We start from the raw sequence: 21,018 nt of genomic DNA, 5'->3' as shown, positions 1-21,018 counted from the left end.
ATCTGATGCCTCACATTTCCTCTCCTCTCTTCTCACTTCATCTCATCCCCTCTCATTTCCTCTCATCTCATCTCATTTTATCTCATCTCCTTATATTTCCTCTCATCTAATCTCATGCCTCTCATTTCCTCTCATCTCATCTTATCTCATTTCCTCTCATCTCATCTCATTTTATCTCATCTCTCATCTCTAATTTCCTCTCATCTAATCTCATGCCTCGCATTTCCTCTCATCTCATCTCATTGTATCTCATCTCTCATCAATAATTTCCTCTCATTTAATGTCATGTCTCTCATTTCCTCTCATCTCATCTCATTGTATGTCATCTCTCATCAATCATTTCCTCTCATCTAATGTCATGCCTCTCATCTCATCTCATCTCATCTCGTCTCATCTCATCTAATTTCCTCTCATCTCGTCTCATCTCATCCAATCTCAGTTCCTCTCATCTCATCTCATTTTATCTTATCTCTCATCAATCATTTCCTCTCATCTAATGTCATGCCTCTCATCTCATCTCATCTCGTCTCATCTCATCTCATCTCGTCTCATCTCATCACCTCATGAGAGAAATGAGTGTCTGTGCTCTTTGTGGTTTTCATATGCTTTAAAGAAAAGTCTCTTCAGTCATCGTCACTGTGTCTTTTTTTTTCTTAATTTTTCATGCTGCATAATTTGTAACCACAGCACAGTCAAGGACTGTTTGGTTTTTAATTGCTAATTATTTTATTTTAACGCTGAAATGACTGACTTAGAATCATTGGTCCAGTTCTGCCGTACAAAGGCTTTTCCCCATATAAAATTGATTTACGCTGCAATTAATTAATTCATGATGTTAATATAAATCAACAGTGTGAAAAACAGATTTGAATGAAAAGTAATCAGAGTTGTTGTCTTCTGCTTTCTTGCTTTGACTAAACATGTCAGTAGGATAAATGTTTCTGCCTTTCGATCAGTTCACAAACACTTTCACTAAAGTAAAGGAATGTGAATTACATATATCCACATATAGATGGTAGGACTTACACTTACAATGAATAACATATTATCTTTTGATGTATGTTAATGTTGGTGTGCTCGTCTAATAGACTGAGCCCAGCTAACCATTAGTTCTTAACTCATAATTAGCTGGGATACAGTCGGATACATGACTAGGCATATGAGATCACACTAAATTACACAGTACATGATTAAACTGAATGTCAAAGAGGAAACATTCAGTAATGTTCAAAGGTTTTAGACAGTAGAGGACTAATGCTATATAGTTTTCTTGGATAGTTTAACTAATTATACTGCGTTTTTTGTTCATCACTTAACTTGCAGTAAACAGAAAGATAATCAGTTCAGATAATATTTGGCGTGAAAAACATGAGTAGCTGGGTGGTTGTTACAAGCAACTTGGAGATTGGAGAAGTTCTTCTGTGGATTTGGTATTTTGCCTCACTGTCTTCCATAAACCCGGACCGACTCCGTGATGTTAAGATCAGGGCTCTGTGGGGGCCATAGTTATGCAACTTTTTTTTTTTCTTTCCAGTTCTTATGTCTTTGAGCACACAGCTTTGATTCCATGCCTGACAAATCACTTTTTGTCTTCCCTAAAGACAACCCATAACTAGACATCTTTCGACAGTAGAAGGGTGTACCAGCATCCTACTAGTTTCTGCAAGCTCTGAGCTGATGGTGCTGAGGGACTTCCTCTGAATTCAAAGGGAGACTCGATGTGTCTTTCATTTTCTGCACTCAGTTTCCTTGCCTAACCATGTAATAATTCCCTATGTTTCTTTGTGCATCTTTAAAAACGCCTGGATAGCACAGCGAGAAACATCTGTCGGGTGCACAGTTCCTTCCACTGAAAAGACCACTGTGTTTTGATCCTGTGCTCACTCTCGCCATGGTGTAAAATATTTAGATAAACCTGTCATTTCTTCTATAGGCTCCAGCAGACCCCCGCGACCCTTAACAGGAATAAGCGGGTACAGAAGATGAATGAATGAATGAATGTTATTTGTTCTGCAGCCTCATAAAGCCTTCAGCTTCGTAACATACCCACACACACAAAGAAGAGATTAGCTTCCCCCAGTTTAAACTTCAACATGCTTTAATTTTTAAAAAAAAAAGGGGGGGGGGGGGGGGGGGGGGGCAGCGCACGTGTATGCATATTTTGATAATAAATCCATGCATTACATAATACGAGCCCATGCAAATAGAAAAGCAATGAATTCATGCACTTCAATGACATTTGAAGGTGTGGAGTGTGAAAGGTGTGCATCATTGAGACTATTGAGAAATATTTTTAACTACTTTTTAGAGGAAATACCAACAACTTAACCCATTGCTGTGTATTCTGTTCTGTTCAGTTGTTATATCTTGTTTTGTCACTACCACTGTCACTATCAAAAGAAGACACATGCAAAAAAAAAAGGAAGATGATGAAGAAGAAAACATTAAAGATAATAAGCCAGTAACTTACCAATGTTGATGCTTCTCAATGTGAAACTGAGCGTGTGAGGAGTGTGAGGAGCTTCCTTGCACGCGTCTCCACAGTGAGTGAGCTGCTGTTTTAAAAAAGAGAGAAAGAAGGAGAGAGACAGAGAGAAAGAGATGGGGAGGGAGAGGAGACAGACACGGAAGAGAGGGGGAAGACAGAGGGTGAATGACAGCCAGCCAGTAAGGTGGCAGAGTACCCCAGAAAGATTAATGTCTGACAGCTGATCTTGAACTGATTAGTTAGTGCATGAGCATGAGACATGTCAGCGAGGCAACGGCGGTAACTGTAATTATTGATCTGGTTGAAGACATTCATGGGACTTTGTCGGACGTTAGTTTGATTGTTTGCTCACTCGTTTGCTTTCATTTCCTTCTGATTTCAGTGCATTACTTTCAGAAATCATGCATTGACGAAATGAAACAAATGGAGTTGATGAAAAATGACATTCTAATTGTTTCTGGAGGCGGCAATGACGTGAAGAATTGAAACAGCACATCCTGAGTGGTTGTTTGTCTTGTGCTGAGAGCTTTACGTAGGCAGAAAGAAACCTGCAAATTATCCAGGGAAACAAAACAACTATTTCATAGCCGTAGTCACTATTTTTACGTGGATGCTTCTACCTGTTATTCGAAGGTTTAATTGCATTTCAGGATTGTTTGTCATGTTCAGTTCATGCCACTTACAACAAATTCTCAAGTCTTAGCACCATGATAACTGCTTAACACTATTAACACTTGTTCCCAGCCAAACCTGTAATTGCAAGTGAACTCCCAAAACTCTTGTAGTGCTTACAGTTATTCCACTGCTCACACGAGTAAAAGGTTTTAAAGTGCAGTGTGATTCACATTTGCATGTTCTCTGCTTCAGAATGGGAGAACGAGGCTCGGCTATTTCATTTTTTCACTAAACATAATAGAAAGATGACCTTTTCTTTGGAGGTGGAAACTGAATGATGTAAGGCTGACGGCAGTTACGCCTCAACTTTTCCTCCTTTTTCCCATTAATCGGCGCCGACTTCACCGTGAACAGCACGAGTCTGACGTTTTAATTTTGCGACAGTGAGCATGAGAAAAAGGGTTGAAGACGTCAGGCGAAAATGATAAATCTTCTCGGGGACAGTGGTACACATCATGGAAGCCTTCAGAGGTTAAAGACGTGAGCAAGAATTTCTGAAAGCAGAAGCATTACGAGCAACTGTGTGAAAGCGCAAAGCAGTAATCTCTCCGCTGGGATCGGAGAATATGTATAAAAAGATTATGTATCGTGCCTCCTCCTGTGAGCAGCAAGACTGTGAAATCATTATCATTTCAAAAACGGTACATACAGTGCACTCGCCTATACACTGCATCAAAATGACAGTGATGCGTGCTATTTTTCAAGCTTGGCTTGTAAATCAGCGAGACGACGGAAAGACAAAAAGAAAAAGAATCATTCCATCGCCAAGGGGCCCAAAGAAATCTATCCTGTCGCATCATTATCACAGGAACAGAGGAGAGCATTACGGGAGAATGCACGTATAACGCACAGTGCAATGCTTTCATCTCGAGAAGAATGTCCGTGTGTGAACAGATCATAAAACTCACAATACTTTCTTTCTTCTTTTTTTTTTTTTAAACGGTGAAACTGCCCATTAAATGCACATCAAATCTGGATTCCATTATAAATATTAACATAAATAAAAATCAAGTGTGTCTCTATGTGCTTTCACCCAGAAGAAATACTAGCTCAATTCTGCCATAACTAACTTGGTATGATGTCGGAGCTCTGGTATGTTCATCACATGTCTTGGAAGACTTTCCAACATGGACGCCCACTCAACATATGGCTGTTTAAGATAAGCAAGTAATTAATGGTTTGTTTTAACTTCACAAGGTTGGGGCTTCTCTGATGGACACGTTTGATTTCTTACTTCCTTGAAAACAGCCGCAGAGCCAACTCCAAAATGTATTACAGCAGTTATATATTATATACAGACAGCAGCTTCCCAAACACACGGAAAATCATCACCTGACTCTGCCAGTGCCCATGCATGGAGTTTTTCATACACGAAGCGTCTCAGCTCTCGGTTCAGCTGTTAGGCCCCCAGCTTCACTGCTATGATTCGCTCTCTCGCCGCTGACAGAGCATCATTTAGAGCCACCTCTGTTCTTGGCGGCTAAAAGGCACTGAAGCACACTGTAAATATCAAAGCATCAAAGAGCAGTTTAGAAGATAAGGCGCCGGCTATTTTTCTCAAGGAGTTAGTAAAAGGGGCATTAGCATGACTAAAGTAAATGATGGTGTGTTTCTATATGTGCCGGATGTGTAAATAAGCACTTTAACAACTTATATATAGCTATATATGCTATATTTATATGTTAACAGCAGGCTTTACACATCTTACTATATTTTGTTGCACCAATGTGGCCAAGAATGAGTTATTAACTTGTAAATATTGACATTATTCATTTAAATATTCATTGATTAATTCTTTGACTTACTGATAAGCATAATCATAGATAAGTTGCTAATTTGGAAATTGGAAAGTCAGAAACCTTTACTCATATTTGCAAGAGCTGCAGAATTCATTTCTCACGTTAAACCTGCTCTCCTTTAAATATTTAGCTGCAGATCAGATGATGTAGGTTAAAGAAATAGAAAAAAATCATGTTTTTTTTTTCTACAGATGGCTTGGTTTAACCACGTTTGGCATTCCATACTAACATTCACAAACGCTAACTTCTATAAAATGTTTTTAAAACATGTGGTGGCACAGCGGTGCTGTGAAATGAGGAGACTATATGGATTTCAGAAGGAATCCAAAGAATAAATATGAGAGGAGCTGTGTTAACACACAGCTCACGCAGGTCCTGGTGTGACGTGACTCTCACATGATTGTTGAGGTCATCATCGCTGATGCTGATGCACTCACCAGGTAAAAGTTTCAGAGCAATCTTGACTTGATGTGTTCTTGTGGAGACATGGAGGAGCTTTTCTTCTCAACTTGGAGTGATGACAAAAACTAGCCATCTTGTACCAAACTGTGGAAACATTTACTAATACTAACTTTGTTTCTATGACCACAGCTCACATTTGTATGTAAAGCATGAGGATTACAGTTGCCTTGTTAAGCTGATAACTCACTCTAACACAAGTATAAAGCGCTGGAATTGAACATTTATGCCCTTGGAGAATATTTGCTTTTCAACATTTTCTGTTGTGCTCTACTCAGGAAGCTCCCGTGAGAACGTGAGAATCATAAAAATGGAGTTTTGGTGATCAGATGAAGGTGTGTTCATCCATAACACACCTTCATCTGACTCATGAGACCCGCAAGCTCTTTCTTCGCTGCACGAAGACGAAACTCATTCTGCCACCTGGAGCCTTTGTGAAGTCCAATTGCTGCATCACACGCTGATGTAAACAGGCACAGTGTGTGGCTGTAGACTTGTGGAAGAGCTAGATCCAAGAATACCAAGGTGAGTGAAGCAGAAGAGATTAAAGGTGACAAGACGCCAGGACTTTGGTTTCACCAAAGTGTTTGTTTTCTTTGTTTTGTTGTATCATCTGCCTTCTGTGGGAAGAGGCCCAATGTGTCCAACATGTCCCTATGAAACCACTAACAGAGACCTATTCATTCAGCATATTCACAGGAAGCAAGAAGCCAAGTCTGCTCTGAACGAACAGCAATAATGGCTTGAGCAAGCAAAGCCCATACATGATGAAGGAGAGGTGTAGGGGGAGACAGAGAGCGGAAAATTTAAATAAGCATTTGGATTTAAGAGTAGAGTACGCCCCCAAGTGCGGGATGAGTCAATCAATAATTTTAAACCAATTTGCAGGAAATATTAAACTCTAAAATGCCTTCATGCAACGGTGAAATACTGGCGTACAGATGACTTATTGTGTAACACATTACGTAAAAACACCTGAACACCAAATTTTCACAGGGACTAAAGGGAAACTTCACTAAATTTGAACGCAAACTCTTCAGATTATTTCAGTTCTGTTATCATTAGCTACGTCGTATGAGGAAGGGGTTGAACCCACAGAGTTATCATCCATCTCTGCAGTTCCACTCATTCTCGCCACCACCAAGGGCACTTTCCTTTCGGCTGCAGATGTTTTGGCAAAAAACTAATTTCAGTGCTAAACAGCAGACAGACAAAGTCAGAGACTCTCTGGTAAACAGGGCGGAGTACTACAGCGTCAATGAAAGATGAGACTGGACTAGAAAGGTTGATTCTCTGTCTCAGCCGCTTGGATTTAGACTTAAAACAAAAGTCCTTTTAAATAATAGATTGAAAAATAACAAAAGAAAAGAAAAGAAAAGAAAACTGTCTCTATGGCCAGCAGAGGAAAGGGAGGGAAATGTGTTTTGCATTGAAACAATGTCTTCAACTGTGAAACTTGTCCCTTTCACATACATTTTGAATGAAGACAAACGTGTGGACAGACTTTAGATGAGCTTGTAGAGTGATGGGTTTCATGTCTCTGGTCTCAGATGTTATTTAAACGTCCGCATCCCAGCAGCTGGTGTGGAATTATGAACAAATTATTTTCTGTCATACCTTTGCTCTCTGCAATTATTTGTTGTATTCCAGATGCCTTTAGGATTTCATTGCATTCAACTACACAACAACAGCCTTAGCTTTCCCATGTGACTTTTTTCCTGTTCCATATTAAGAGGTGTGTTATCAGTACTTCTGTGCACGTCAGTCGGTCGTGAACTAAACCAACCTCCGGGGGCGGACCCTTTCCTCTCTCCCTCTGTCACTCTGGTTCGTCTTCATAACACTTCATTTCCCTGAGGAAATGGAATTTACTTGCTTTGTATTTCCTGCATTGCTCATTTAGTGCGCCTGCAGTCTTCAGTTTCGAATATCTACAAAATGACAGGCAGCTTGCATAACGTGAGCACTAAATATGAGCAAGAAATATTGAATCCATTACAATTTAATTTTACGAGAACTGAACGGAAATTTAAGCATTTTTAGTAACTGGTATGTTTTTCCAGTCGATTTCCGTGGAAAAGCTGAAGACGGTGACAAATGATTGTTATTCCACATGCGAGGAGGCAGATCTGATCCACGGCCACAAGCTCATTTACATAGACACACCATTTCAAAGGAAAGACAGTTTCAACAATAAATCCTGTCAAATGAGTCCCTAATCCCATCTGTCATCTCAGTTGTCTTTGCACAGTAAACTTCCCTCCACCTGTCTGTGTCACCGATTGGTTTCGGCATTATGCATAGTCTCTCAGCACCGATTTTGTTTGTCTATTTGTGTAAATCACAAGCTAAATTATGGCTGTACACGTACATCAGCCTAATCTCTTTATTTAGTGGCATTTACATAAGTCGATACACGTTTATGTGTCCAAACTCATTTTGAGATCCCTTAAATGGGAATTATCGTTTTTTTACAATCTGGACCTTTTTTCTGGAATAAAATACGATCGTTTACTCATCCATATAATTTTGGTGTCATTTGGAGTCATTCGGACGATATTTACATCCAGCGGAGCGCCACTTATGTCCATATAGTGGGAGTGACTGGGGTACCTAAATGCAGCCTCTAAATAACACATTATCTGCCGCGAAACTCGTTCATTTCACCAATATTTTGTTATGATACGCTAGTGCTATTCCCCGTCTAAATATCTCCCGAACGATACCAAATGAAGTTATATGGGTGAGTAAACAAACATATTTCATGTCAGAAATAAGGTCCAGGTTGTAAAAAAATGGTAATTCCCCTTTAATGTATTCCAGTGGAATATAAAAATTTATTCCAAGTTTTCCAAGTTTTTAAACATAAAAGTACCAAGCTAATGATTGAAAAATTAAAGGCAGATTATAAATTACTTAAACCCCAACAATAAAATTAAAATAGCAGATGATTATTGAGGAAGAAGGCCTTGAGTGATGCAGTATGAGTTTTCCCAGTTTAATTGTGAAACGTCTCATAAAATTTTCATTTGATGAGAACTTTAAAATGATTAAATTGTCCCTTGTGAGTGAAGTGAAGTGAAGTGAAGCTTAAATGGGGCTTATTTATCAGTGTAAATTAATTTATGATGTTATCAAAATCTCAGAACAGCAGTCAATTGGGCAATAAGTGTTGATATATCACTCACGCTTCCACTGAGTCGCTCCCAGAGATGAATACACGGAGCGTTATCATCCCACCATACATATCCACTCCGCTTTACAGAGTTTGATAATCAAAGTTACTAAGAAATTACCTATAGGTGCTCAGAAAAATAAACACGTTCAAGTCAAAAACTCCTGCAACGACATGACAGCATCTACGACCTCATGATCAGTGGAGGCTGGTTAATTACCCGCAGAAGAAAGGCTACTGCAAAACAATCACAAACTCTCCCTCCATTCAGCAGCTCATTAATTGACAGGTTGAGTTTCTGCAGACAGCAAATTCTCTTTCATCTTTACACAAATAATATTAACAGAAATACACATCAAACTCTGACGTTTTCCCTGCCCTCTAAACACAAGTCGTTGGAGACTACTGAGTAGTGCAGATGTTTTTGCCTCCATTTGCGGAGATCGTGGAGGTTAACCCCTTTATGGGGAAAGGAGCTGTATATGGTAACTTAAGCACACATTTTTAATTGCATCCCTGTGCTTCTCAGTGAGGTTTAGAAGCATGTGCTTTTTCACACAGCCAGTTAGTAAAGATCAAGGAAACATTCTCAGGTCAAATCAGGGTCAAATGTGGTCGGGAAATGTGAAAATTTTTAATTTCCAAGTATTTCATTGAGTGCCCTATAAGGGGTTGATAGTCATCATAAATCAGGAATCAAGCCGCTGTCTCTTTGCAAACCGTGTCAGATCACTTCCGCTGTCAAAACAGCAAATTAACTTCTGTATGAGTCACACAATGTCCATATAATGCCCAGTAAATCCTTCAGGTGTCCATATTGCTCTGCACTCTATTGTTCCTTTCATCCGAGGCTCTCTACTGATTTCATACTAATCTTCCTTCATTTGTCCTGTTTTACGTGATCCCTCTTCTTCTCTTTGTCTTATTATCTTGTTGAAAAGCTGTTGCACATGATGTGTGTTTCTTTATATCACTTGCTTTGGACATGCGTTTCATCCAGCTGAATACAAAACAGCAAAGACACTCAGCTGACCTAATGCTGCTCGCTATCCTCCGCATGTTCTTTACTCTCTTTGTACGCTGTCCTTGAAGCACTGGCAAAATTCACTTTTACCATCGCTGCCTATGGTGAACGTTAATGCCTGCTTTTCAGCAGCAGTGAGTCTTGATTTTTGCATTTCAAGCAGCAGAAAGTTTTTTTTTCACTGTAAGAAGGTTTACCAGGGTCAACATCCAGCCTTGATTCGTGATTCGATGTGAACAGGTTAATATAAAAGTAAACTTTTTTCACTGTCAGCTTTTCCCTTGTCTTGTTGCTGAGGCAACACACCAGGCTTCAGCCGACTCTTCCCGCTTCTAACTTCCTCCACATTCAACCTTGTAATCAGAGAAAAGGTCTTCTCTCTGTCGATCTTACTGGAAGTCCTCCTTCCACCCACTTCGCCTGCCACATGAACACTACCTTGATCGCTGGGTTTCATCCTCTAGGTCTTACCACACACTGTATTTGACCAAGTTTTCTCTTTGTGGTCACATTTCAGACAGTTACTCCTGACAAGTTACTTGAGGTTAAGATAAAATTACACATTTTGTGAGAGAAAATACAAAGAGACGCACAAAACTGACCAGTTGGGTTTGAAACCGTCAGGTCTGAGAACGTTGGATAAAGTCAGTAAGATACACTCATCCCAGAGTCATCACCCTATAGACATACAGTATTTAACAGCAAACATTTTAACTGCATAAACAAACATTTAATAAGAGTAATAATGACCCCATTCTAGGTAGGTAAGCTGGCTCCAGGGTCTTGGTAATCCAGTTTTACCAGGCCACCTCATGCAGCTGAGTTTTTCCTGCTGTGAAAGAATCCACTGAAAAATTTAAAACTAAATGTGACACATTGCATCGAAAAACATTTTACCGACATCTTTTTGTGCTGACATACAGTAAATTGGAATATAAAAAACAGTCTTTAAACAAAATTTAATCTCATTTTAAATTGCTCTCTCCACAATTTCAGAGATAATGGCTAATCCTTCCTGCACTAATTTATTGTTTTTAACTTATTTATTTCAACTGCCTCCATGCCTCAGTTGAAAAGCAGTTGAAGGTTGCCCATACTAACTGTTTACCTTTCAATTATGCACTTTATTCTATTTATTCTGCTTCTTATTTCCATATTTCCACCTGCAGGGAACACTGAGGTGTCATCGGGGTCGGAGTCAAAGATGCATACTGTTGTGCTTTCCAGCGGATAATAGCCGCAATGTGTTGAAATATTCTTTGTTTTCATGGCGATGATAATTTTCCGTCTCTGCTCACCACCCACATCTGTCAACAGTCTGAGGGTTAAGTGTAGAGTAGGCACTAAGACGTCTCGCTCGCCTTTTGGCTTTTGCCGTGCTCATTATCCCGTTGCCATGGTTTTATTTGCAGTACTGTGTTTATTGACCTATTCTGGATTAATAAGAGATGTGAAAATTGATATGAGCAAACCCCCTCCATGTAGGACCTTATGTTCAGTACATCCTGCGCGCTGTGACGTGTTGGGTCCATTATGCTCGGGGTTTGCTACGTTACGAGTATGTCCTGAGTGGTTCGTGCCCGATTTTAATTAAAAATAAGTACACATACATACGAGAAAGTGGTTTGGTTCGTCAGTCGTCCTTTTATAAAAGGTATTTTATAGCGTTTACTTGCATTACCTCATGTTTTATGGTAGACCATGAAAAATAAACAAATCCTCTTTGTGTCCAATGTCCTCATTAGAAAAATTCAAATGAATAAAAAGGTGATTGTAAAAAGGCTTTATGAAAACATTTTCATTCCAACACTAATGGAAAATACTTGTACATAATGGACTAAAAGAAAACAGGCTTGCAAACGACTAAGTACCACGAAGACAACATCTAAGCCTTTCTTGGAGTCTCGTCAATTTAACGGTCGCCCTGAAAATCTTTTGAAAACTCAGAACGGAGTATGTGAGGATTTCATCATATGGCAACAAGGAGCGGTAGCCCCTCAGAGAAAAGACATGAACAGATGCAGTTGTTCAGCTGTTTGATATTGCGACTACCAAGCGACTGATCTGAGATTTTAGTGATGTTCTTTCTTCTTGTTTACACCACGCTGAAGGGCCTGAAGGGATACGTGTTTTACTGTAAATCTATAAAACATCTGTAGACAAACAAGCCACATACAATTGCATCAGTCCTGTTTTGAAGCTTGTTGAGAAACACAAGTCCATGTTTATTCTGCTGTGCTCACAGGTGCTACCAACTTTATGGAGAATTGTTTTGTCGCCACCTAGTGGTCACCTTGAGGACAACCTAACATAACTCTTGCTCGGATATGGGGCTGTAACTTTCTATGAGCTACGCGACATCCTCTTTGACTTGATTAGAGCACACTTTACTGCCTCCCAAATCAAGCTCGCCTCACCGTTAATGTAATTGCGTCAAACGATCTGGGGCTGACTCGACAAATGAGGAACTGCTACCAATTAAACAAATGGACTCCACGGACTGGACAGTGATGAAAATGTCGCATTGTAACAAGAGTGGGAAGTGGAGGTCAGTAATGTCCATCCTTAAAGATTAAAGGAACATATATCTTTCTCTGTAATACCATTAATTACTCCTTAATGGGGGATCAATAACAAAAACGCAGACATGTGTAAAAGGTCACTGGTCTTTGGTTTAATTGGTATTATAGTAAACAGTAAAACAAGGCACCGTTTCAATCAGTGAAATGTAAAAGACATGGAGGAAGAAGAAGAAGAAGAAGAAGAAGCTTATGGTATCATCTGAAGATCAGAGACATGGCGGGTTGCTGTTCTGATGTTTCTTTTACTCGCCTCCACACAGCTCCAGGAGGATTTTGCGGTAGTCACCAGATGTGTCTCCCTACGCAGTGGGAGAAAAGATTTGTGAGGCTTCAAAGACCTGGTGCTTGGAATTATTATAACCGTCTCAAGGAAGGAAAACTGATTTATTTTTTTTTTTTAAAAAGCCAGTTACTGATATGACTTGAACAATAAATTACGCAAAGACATCATATCACAGCTGATGCACTGCAAAGATTTTGTTGGCTGCAGTATTTCCCTCCTCTAGTCTTTAGTGGCTCACCTTGATGAAGGAGTAGAGTGTCTTTCCATAGATCTTCAGGAACTGTGCTTTAATGTCCAGCATGTCAATCTCAGCCCTGGAGACCATTATTCTGATGAGGACGCTGTCTGTGGTGCCCAGGCCCTGATGACAAACAAAAGAAAGTGTTTATACTGTAATAGACTTTCTACACAATCACAAGTAAAAAAATATGAGCAGCAGTCTGCTTTTCATATGGCTGGAGTAACTAGTGTTACTATGTACACCGATCAGGCATAACATTATGACCACCTTCCTAATATTGTGTAGGTCTCCCTTGTGTCTCCAAAACAGTTGTGACTCATCAGAGAATGGACATGGGCCTTCTGAGGGTGTCCTGTGGTGTCTGGCAATAGGACGTTGTTAGTGGGGGCCTTTGGATCCTATGGGTTGAGGGGAGGGTCCTCTGTGGATCATCCCACAGATACTTGTTCAGTTTGGGATCTAGTGAATATGGAGGCCAGGTCAACGCCTTGTGCTTTTTTTCATGTTTTTTTAGTTGTTCCTAATTTGTTTGTGTGTGTGTGCCTGTGTCAGGCTGCATCCTGTTGGGGATGGCTGCTGCCATCAAGGAGTGTCATTGCTATGGAGTGGGTACATCATATGTCTAAGTAACATCCACACAAATGCCAGGTCCAAAAGTTTCCCAGCAGAACATTGTATTGTCGCAAGATGGTCAGTGTCATTTACTTCTCCTGTCAGTGGTCATGTTATGCCTGATCAGTGTAAATCCATAGACAACTAGACAAATAAAAAGCAGTAACTGTCTAGATCAGGGGTACCCACACGTTTTGGGCTTGTGAACCACTTTTACAATGACCAAATCAAAGTGATCTACCTATATATATATATATATATATATATCCTAAGTCATTGCTACAGTGTTAACAGCTCTATCCATCTTAAAAAAAAAATAGCGCTGTCCGTTTAAGAAAGACGGTAGTCTTGAGTTGTTGTTGTTTAAGTTGTGGTTTAAGTTGTGCATGGCTGTGGATGTGTGCCGCTGAACTGAGGGCAAGTAAGTTTGTTTTGGATGTGAAACAGATAAATTATTAGATTAACATCTAAAACACAACAGAATTCATACCTTGTTTTTACTTATCAGGACAGGTCTTTGTAAGTAAACAGAAGTAGATGCATATTACTCAATTAAATATTTACCTTCATTGATTTGTATAATCGTTCTGCAAAGAATGCTGGTTTGTTCCTCACACATTTCACTGCAAACAGAAAAAAAAATCCCAGAACATAAGAAGCAAATATTTTAAACAAAAAACAAACAAAAAAAAAGAATCTGAATGATCTAAAAAAAATAAATAAAAATGAGTTCCCGACGGTGATAATTTGGCAAATAGAATTGTGGCAAAGATTTGGTGCACAACTTGGTGACGTCATACACACCAAGTCAAAAATTGACATTGACATCTTTACTTTGCTTAAACTGGGATGACCATGTCACTGAGGAGACAGACCTATGGCCAGAAAGACGTCTTCCAGGGAGCCAGACATCTCCCTTTTAATGCTTTCCTCAATGTCTCTTCCAGAAATCTTCTGATACTCCTCGAACACTGCAGGAAGACAAAATATGATTAAAAGGGAAGTTGATCATGTTGCGTCACTAATTCAGGGATTGTTTTTTCAAAAAGCTGCCACAAGGGGTCACTGAAACCCCTTACATGGCTTCTGGTAAACGACACACTGCATAATCACATGACTCAAAACACAAGGTCTCAAGTATTCTGGCAGGATCCATTTGAATGACGTGTAGGAATACCTCGCAGCAGATGGTTTCGGTTCCTCACACAAAGCACAGTCAGGAATTTCACCTCGTCTGTGCCCCATCGGGCCTCGCCAGCCTCATAGATGTCCTACAATCAAATGCAATCTTAAAAAAAACAAAAAACAACATCCTGGGAGTCATACGTTCCACAACCAAACATTTTTCATCTCAGGATTTGAGCCTTTACCTTGGCATCTTGAACAGCCTGGGCCTCGTCCACTTTGTCGCTTTCATCCCGTCCAGCCTGCAATGGAGAAGACGCAGCATTTTAAGAGACGTGCAGGACTGAACAACATTTAGAACAAAACAATGACAAATAAAAAAACTAATAATTAATGTTTTTATTATGTTGAAGTTGCTAATTCGTCCTCTTTCATGATGAAAAGATGGCTAAAAAAAAGTTTCCACCACAAGTTCCTGCCGACATTTTACAATTTCTCAGAATACATTCTCAACTGACCTCATGTGCGAAAATACCAGGAAGTTAATGCTAATACACTGCACTTTTTAAAAAAACTGTCTTACACTGCATTATTGCTAATGCTAATTTAACATCTATAATAACAGTCATTATAACATTCACACTGGTCCAAGCTATGACAGGCTGACAGGGTCGATGTTTGGCTCACCGTGAGTAAAGAGACCAAAACCCTTTGAAACATTCCAGATGTGTCACCGCACACGGCGTCTTCCAGGTCCTTCTCATATTCTGCCATCAAAATACAAAGGAAAAATAAAATAGCAGTTTATTTTAAATATAAACCATTTACTAGCTGTTGATGGCTGGAGCTGCTAGTGTGATGGTACATGAAGATTCATTCACTTCCGGCTGTTTCGGTTCTCAGAAACTTATCAGAAAAACATCCACAGCCGGCTACAACTATGTTCAGTGCATAGACTGTATAAAGATGGGCAGCGGAAAAACGAAGTGAGTCTGACGGAAGTGTGGTCGGGTCGTCTATAGCACGACTCTGCGTGACCGTACAGTGCAGACTCTAGATCTAAACTCGCAAGACTGTGCTGCTCGCATGTCTGGGAAAATAGCATCAGTTTGGCCAATGCAAGGAAGTGGGGACACTTTGTCCATATTTATACAGTCCATGTTTCAGTGACTCAATGCAAGATAGATTCTCACAGCTATACTATCCATTAAAATGATCGGATTCTCTGTGATTTCTGCACAACAGACCTTATTCCATAGTAAAATAAAAACTATTTATAGTAGTTGGTCATTATTGCTGTAATCCAGGCTCTTTATGACATTCAGAAAAAAGGAACTAGGTTTTGGAAAGCAAATATTCACAACTAAATATAGTCCATTAATATTCATTGTGTCGTGTCGTGATCTGAAATCACTAACTATTCTCTATATAATCTGCAAAAAACATGTAATCGATACCACAAAGCACGTGAAAGACAAAGTCTTTTAAAAACCACTTAACAAATACTTGCCAGTCACCGTCACTGCAACCATAGAGGAACAAAGAAGCAAACTGCCGCACAAAGAGCAGCAATGGCTTTTATGAATAATTTACGACATCCACTGTTTTCTAATAACGGGCGTCATTTCATCTCCAAACAAGAGCAGAGTCGCTGTTACACAATATGGAATATTGAATAGAGTACACAGGCCGCGGGCACAGACGAACACTGTGATATACCACGGCCTGATATCAGAAAGTCTATTCATAGAGGGGACACCGTTACCTTTCTTGTAGAATGCACTGATGGTTTTTACTTCACCGTTTGACCTTGAAGCCAGAATATCGATGAGACAGGCCTCTTCGGTTCCAGCCCCCTGTGATGAATCAGTATCATCAGCCACACGTAAACGAATCAAAGGAAAAGCAGCTTAAAGCATGAGGCAGTGCTGTCCTTTTATTTTGTCAGGAAATCTCAAAAAGTTAATGTTTTAGTTTGCCTTTCAATACTTTCCGATTTCCCTGACATCTCCCAGCAATGATTGGTCAAATCCTGACTTCCTATGTTGCTGTTGCTAGGTTACATAAACACTGGGAGTCCATGCCCATAAAAACATAAAGTAGAAAACCTTTAGACTTACTAAGCATTAACAGTCATAATTATAATTTGAACACATAATTAAAATATGGAAACACAAACAGTCCGCATATGTGAGCAGATGGGAGGAAATGACCAAACATAAAAATTGAAAACTGGTGAAAAACTTAATTTTTCCAATGTCTGCTAATGTTAGCACAGTCGCTAACACTAGCTGCCTTGCTTCTTGAAGCTTCTAGCTTCTATTATTACAGGTCTTCCAGTGTTTTTCTATGGGAATGAACCCCCACATGGTTATTGTTTGTCTAACCTAGCAACATTTTCAGCATTTTCATCTATTTTTAGTTAGATGGTGTATGTGAAACTGACAAAAATAAACTACAGTGTAATAAATGAACACGCCATGCAGAGGTGTAAGTGGATTGCTTCAGGTTTTGGTTACACAGACAGCATTTGTTTTAGTTTAAGTGTTTTTTAAAAAACAATATAATGAACACACGAACGCGGAAGTCTGACCTTCATCGCAGTTCTCAGCTCGTAGGCATCATACACAGGGGCCAGCATCAGCAGACCTAAAACCACGGTCCTGAAGTTTCCGCTTAGCTCAGAGGACAGATCATCAGCCAGGTCCTGCAGGATGGACGGGAACAGATGGATTCAACAGTCGTTCCCAGTTCCTCAACAAATTCATTAAGAAGCTCGTCTGTAAGGTGATTCTCTTTGACTTTAAATTAGATTAAAGTGTCTTTTTTTATTCATGAGGCATGATTTCACACATTCCAACGGCACTCGGGGCTAGAGGGTGTGGTTTCTGGAAACAGTTTTGTGAACAGAGGAGCTGTTCCACACAACGCTCCTATGTGACCGCATGTGGGCGTCGCCATGTGAAACATGACTCACTCTTTCTGCCTACAAGGATTCCACTCTCCAGTCTTTGTGTCCGTTGTATCTCCCTATTTGAACCTCTAGATAATTTTATTGATCCCTAAACAGACACTGTGTCTGTTTAGGGAAGTGTTATTAAGTCAACATAATAAAATACACATGGTTTCCCTTTTCGTTAATATATTGAGCCATTTAACCATGAAACAAATAAATGAATGGTGTGTATTTTTTTAGGGTTCAGTGCATGTTATTTTAATAGACCGCAACCTTCCTCTTTCCAACAGATTACAAGACCCTCTCTATCCCGGTCTGAGATTAGCTCTGCCATTCATGTCTCCTCTAAAGTTAATGGTTAACTTGGACTTTATCAGCACTGTGTTCGTGCAGCAAAAACCCCACCTAAAGCAACAAATGATGGGAGTACACGGTGGAAAGAGAGGTTCAGCGATGACACATACGCTGCGGATGCCAGCAGTCTCCATCAGGACTGCTGATCGGATAAAGCGGTCACTTCTCTGCTTACTCCACGTCAGTCGTGTTTATTAATGATGAAAAAATAAAAAAATAAATCATCTTTTCATTCACAAACAGACAGCTGCTCCGTCGACTCTCACCTTCCCCACTGTTTGTTTGTAGGCCTCTTTGATGCGCTGCCTCTGGGCAATAGTACGGTGAGCGAGGACCTCGATGATGACTGCCTCATTCGTGCCTGGAAGAAATATCTCAAACCTTTAAAACTTATAAATCTTAAATTATAACTACATACAGTATTCCTGTGCTTGGAACTCGAGTGAAGAGCAAGGGTTCAGCCAAAATGTTCAGGACATTGAATCAGGCATCAGTGCTGCTGCCCAGGAGATGAACCTAACACACAGCTGTTTGTTGCTGTTGGCATAGAAACCATTTGTTTGCAATGGAGCTAAAACTAGAGTCAGGGGAAGGTGATTACACTGGTTAACAGAATCAACATTCCTCATCAGAAATTTGCAGACAGAGAGACAAATGTCAGTATTATACACTCCTGAGTGTTAGTTAGCATGCACCCCGCCCTACAATACAATGAGATCAATTTACTGTTGCTTCCAGCACGATCAGCAAAGCCTAGATGGATTTTAGCCCTGTATCGGGAGTGCAGAGGAAGCTTCCCAACACGGTGTGTAAACCGAGGCAAAGTACAAAGAAACCGACTGAATATGACCATGGAGATATAAAAACATAAAGGTGCCACGACAACACAAGCACGGAGCAAAATTGAAATCAGACGTCAAACTTTCCTGCAGAGGAAAGAAGAGGCTGAAGTTTTTTTTTTGTTCCACAAAGGCCTGAATATAAAGACACTGTCAAATACATCTCTCGCTAATGACGGTTTCTGACCAACGGCGGCCGGGTCACTCACCAGCTCCCTTCATGGATTCTCTAAGCTTGTTGGCATCCGCGTCGGCGTTGAAATCAGCCGCCTCGGTCACTGTCCCTCGGTTTCCGATCTGGTCATAAATGACTCAATTACTTACTTGAATCAATATAAGGCATGTGAACAAAAGCGTGATTTATGCTACAACACAACTAGTTTTAAAACGAGCAGGGGTCCAAATTGAAGCTTCTAATAGAAACTTGAAACTTCCAGTGAACCTATAAATCAAACTAATTTATCTGATGTTGAAAAAGCAGATTTACCACATCACAACACACTCTGTTCATTTCCACCCAGTTTCCAGTGCATCGAGTCTCTACTGCACAGGTAATGCAAATAAATGTAAATGCTGTTATCATATGACTGGTCTCACTGGGTGCACAGGTGGAACAGGAGCTACTTACCGCTGCCATTGTAAAAAGGTGGATTGGGAAGTGTAGATTTCCGAACTGGAGGTCAAGAGAGCTACAAAAAAAGAAATAAATAAAATAAATTCTTGGATGTCAGCTGCAGAAGGACTGCTTTATGACATGGAAAGAAGAACAAAGCCACAGAGGCAGTAAACTGTTTCAGGTTTTAATGTGACCCTCATTAACTCCTGATCAATATTGTATGCAGTTCATCATCTTAGAGAGGGTTTCCATCACGCACATTTGGTCAGGGGCTCTCGTGTCCCGCGACTGCGCTGACGTCCCAGGAGCCAATCTCATTAAGCTCGTATTTGTTTGGACACACCTGTAATTACTCCCCCGGGTGAAAAGGAAGTGGGGTTTCTCTCCTACAGGCTTTCCTGCCTCTTTAAGTATCGGCTTACTCACTGATGCATTCATCTGTGATCTGTCAAAATCCGTTTAGTCAAAATCATAACTTTTTTTTTTGTTTACAAGCTGCAGCGCTGCAGACAGACGTCCACAACCCAGACGGTCGTGTATAGACAAAAACAGGACTTCTATCCTGAAGTTTGACACCTTGAACTTTTACTAATCAAACACGGTGGCCTAACTCTGCCTATAGGTCAACAGTCACACCTGAGTGGTTTGTGATGTAAATACAGAGCATGTGATGCACACACACACACACAGACACACACATCCTTCAGTATGAATTACAGTACACCAAGAACTCTTATCCTGTTGCCAAAATACAAAAGAGGTGTGAATAAAATCTTCATCTACACAAACAAATGAGGCAAACACGTTCGGCATTAAAATTCAAATTCATGCAAAGAGGCAGTATTACATTTAAGTAGGCATTACATGAACCATGGATCATTGTTTTCCTGTTCTTTCATTTTCAAATACATTATTAACACCCATGCTTGCAGCTTTCGTTCTTAGAAAGCATGTGACCAGATTCAAAACTTGTACTGTCACCGAGTTCGCTGGAAGTTGTGCAATACTAAAAATAATGAGAGTAAGGGCTTAGGCAATTGAGTAATGAAATTATTCTGTCAAGTGATTAAATACATGGATGCATGCATTGCTCAAGATCGTTAAAAGTCCGCACTATAACGTTGTGGAGACTTTTAGTCAGTGCTAAACAAAAGAGAAAGTCACGTCCAAAGGGAATCAGGAAGAAGAGCATTTCACAGTCAAGTTGGCATGAAGTTAGTGGGCACACCCTGCAGACAAGCCCGAGAGCACCAACCGCCTGTGTCTGAGCGCTACTCTCACAAAGTCACTCCACAAAAACACATCGAAAACATGACTCACGTCACACTACACTGCAGCTTACCTGTTCCGAAGACAGATTAATCTGACTGGAGCCCGACAGGAAGAGAAAGCGTAAAAGCAACGGAAAGCTAAAGCTTATAACTATCGGCAGCTTTAATACCTCCCACCTTCATAGGACCCTCCTTTCATGTGCTGCGTTCATGGATCATCGGCCTAAACGGAATAGGGGCAAACTTAACCGTCATTTAATGCCAGAAATGTGTGAGGGTTAGAAACATGGACGAAAATTGTTATATTTTATGTGTTAAAAGTAGGGAAATGGGTGATAACAGACACAAAAATAAAGACTAATTTGTCCAATAGATAGGTAGATAGATAGATTATGCAAGTGTTTTATTTAAATTGGAAAAGCGCTAACGTGTCGGCCATTTTTGAAGTTTTATTTCATCAAGTATCAGTTCCTTTTTTAACAGATACCTAACATAACGGGAGTAAAACGGCTGACATGA

At 40.1% G+C, this 21,018-nt stretch overlaps 1 protein-coding gene across 1 annotated transcript; it reads right to left on the bottom strand.

The window, feature by feature from the left end:
- Nucleotides 1-12,272: 12,272 nt before the first annotated feature.
- On the bottom strand, nucleotides 12,273-20,714 carry anxa4 (annexin A4). Its single transcript, XM_084572686.1, has 13 exons — nucleotides 20,571-20,714; nucleotides 19,241-19,301; nucleotides 18,822-18,909; nucleotides 18,040-18,134; nucleotides 17,057-17,170; nucleotides 16,229-16,319; nucleotides 15,151-15,230; nucleotides 14,709-14,765; nucleotides 14,516-14,609; nucleotides 14,214-14,309; nucleotides 13,903-13,961; nucleotides 12,724-12,846; nucleotides 12,273-12,501 (listed from the first exon to the last, which is right to left on the bottom strand). The coding sequence occupies exons 2-13, from the start codon at nucleotides 19,247-19,249 to the stop codon at nucleotides 12,445-12,447; spliced, it is 963 nt and encodes a 320-aa protein (XP_084428812.1). The 5' UTR covers nucleotides 19,250-19,301; nucleotides 20,571-20,714; the 3' UTR covers nucleotides 12,273-12,444.
- Between the last annotated feature and the right edge of the window lie 304 nt (nucleotides 20,715-21,018).

This window comes from Chelon labrosus (genome assembly GCF_963514085.1).
Source record: "Chelon labrosus genome assembly, chromosome: 22".
Lineage (NCBI taxonomy): Eukaryota > Metazoa > Chordata > Actinopteri > Mugiliformes > Mugilidae > Chelon > Chelon labrosus.
The sequence above is the reverse complement of the archived record's forward strand: the minus strand, read 5'-3'. Positions and strand labels throughout refer to the sequence as shown.

Bases quoted from the DNA above. Each gene is read 5' to 3' on its own strand.
- anxa4 (XM_084572686.1), bottom strand. The intron at 18,135-18,821 runs GTGAGTGACCCG...TATTTCTTCCAG, and splicing joins AGAATCCATGAAGGGAGCTG to GCACGAATGAGGCAGTCATC. The intron at 12,847-13,902 runs GTAAATATTTAA...GTTTGTCATCAG, and splicing joins GATTATACAAATCAATGAAG to GGCCTGGGCACCACAGACAG.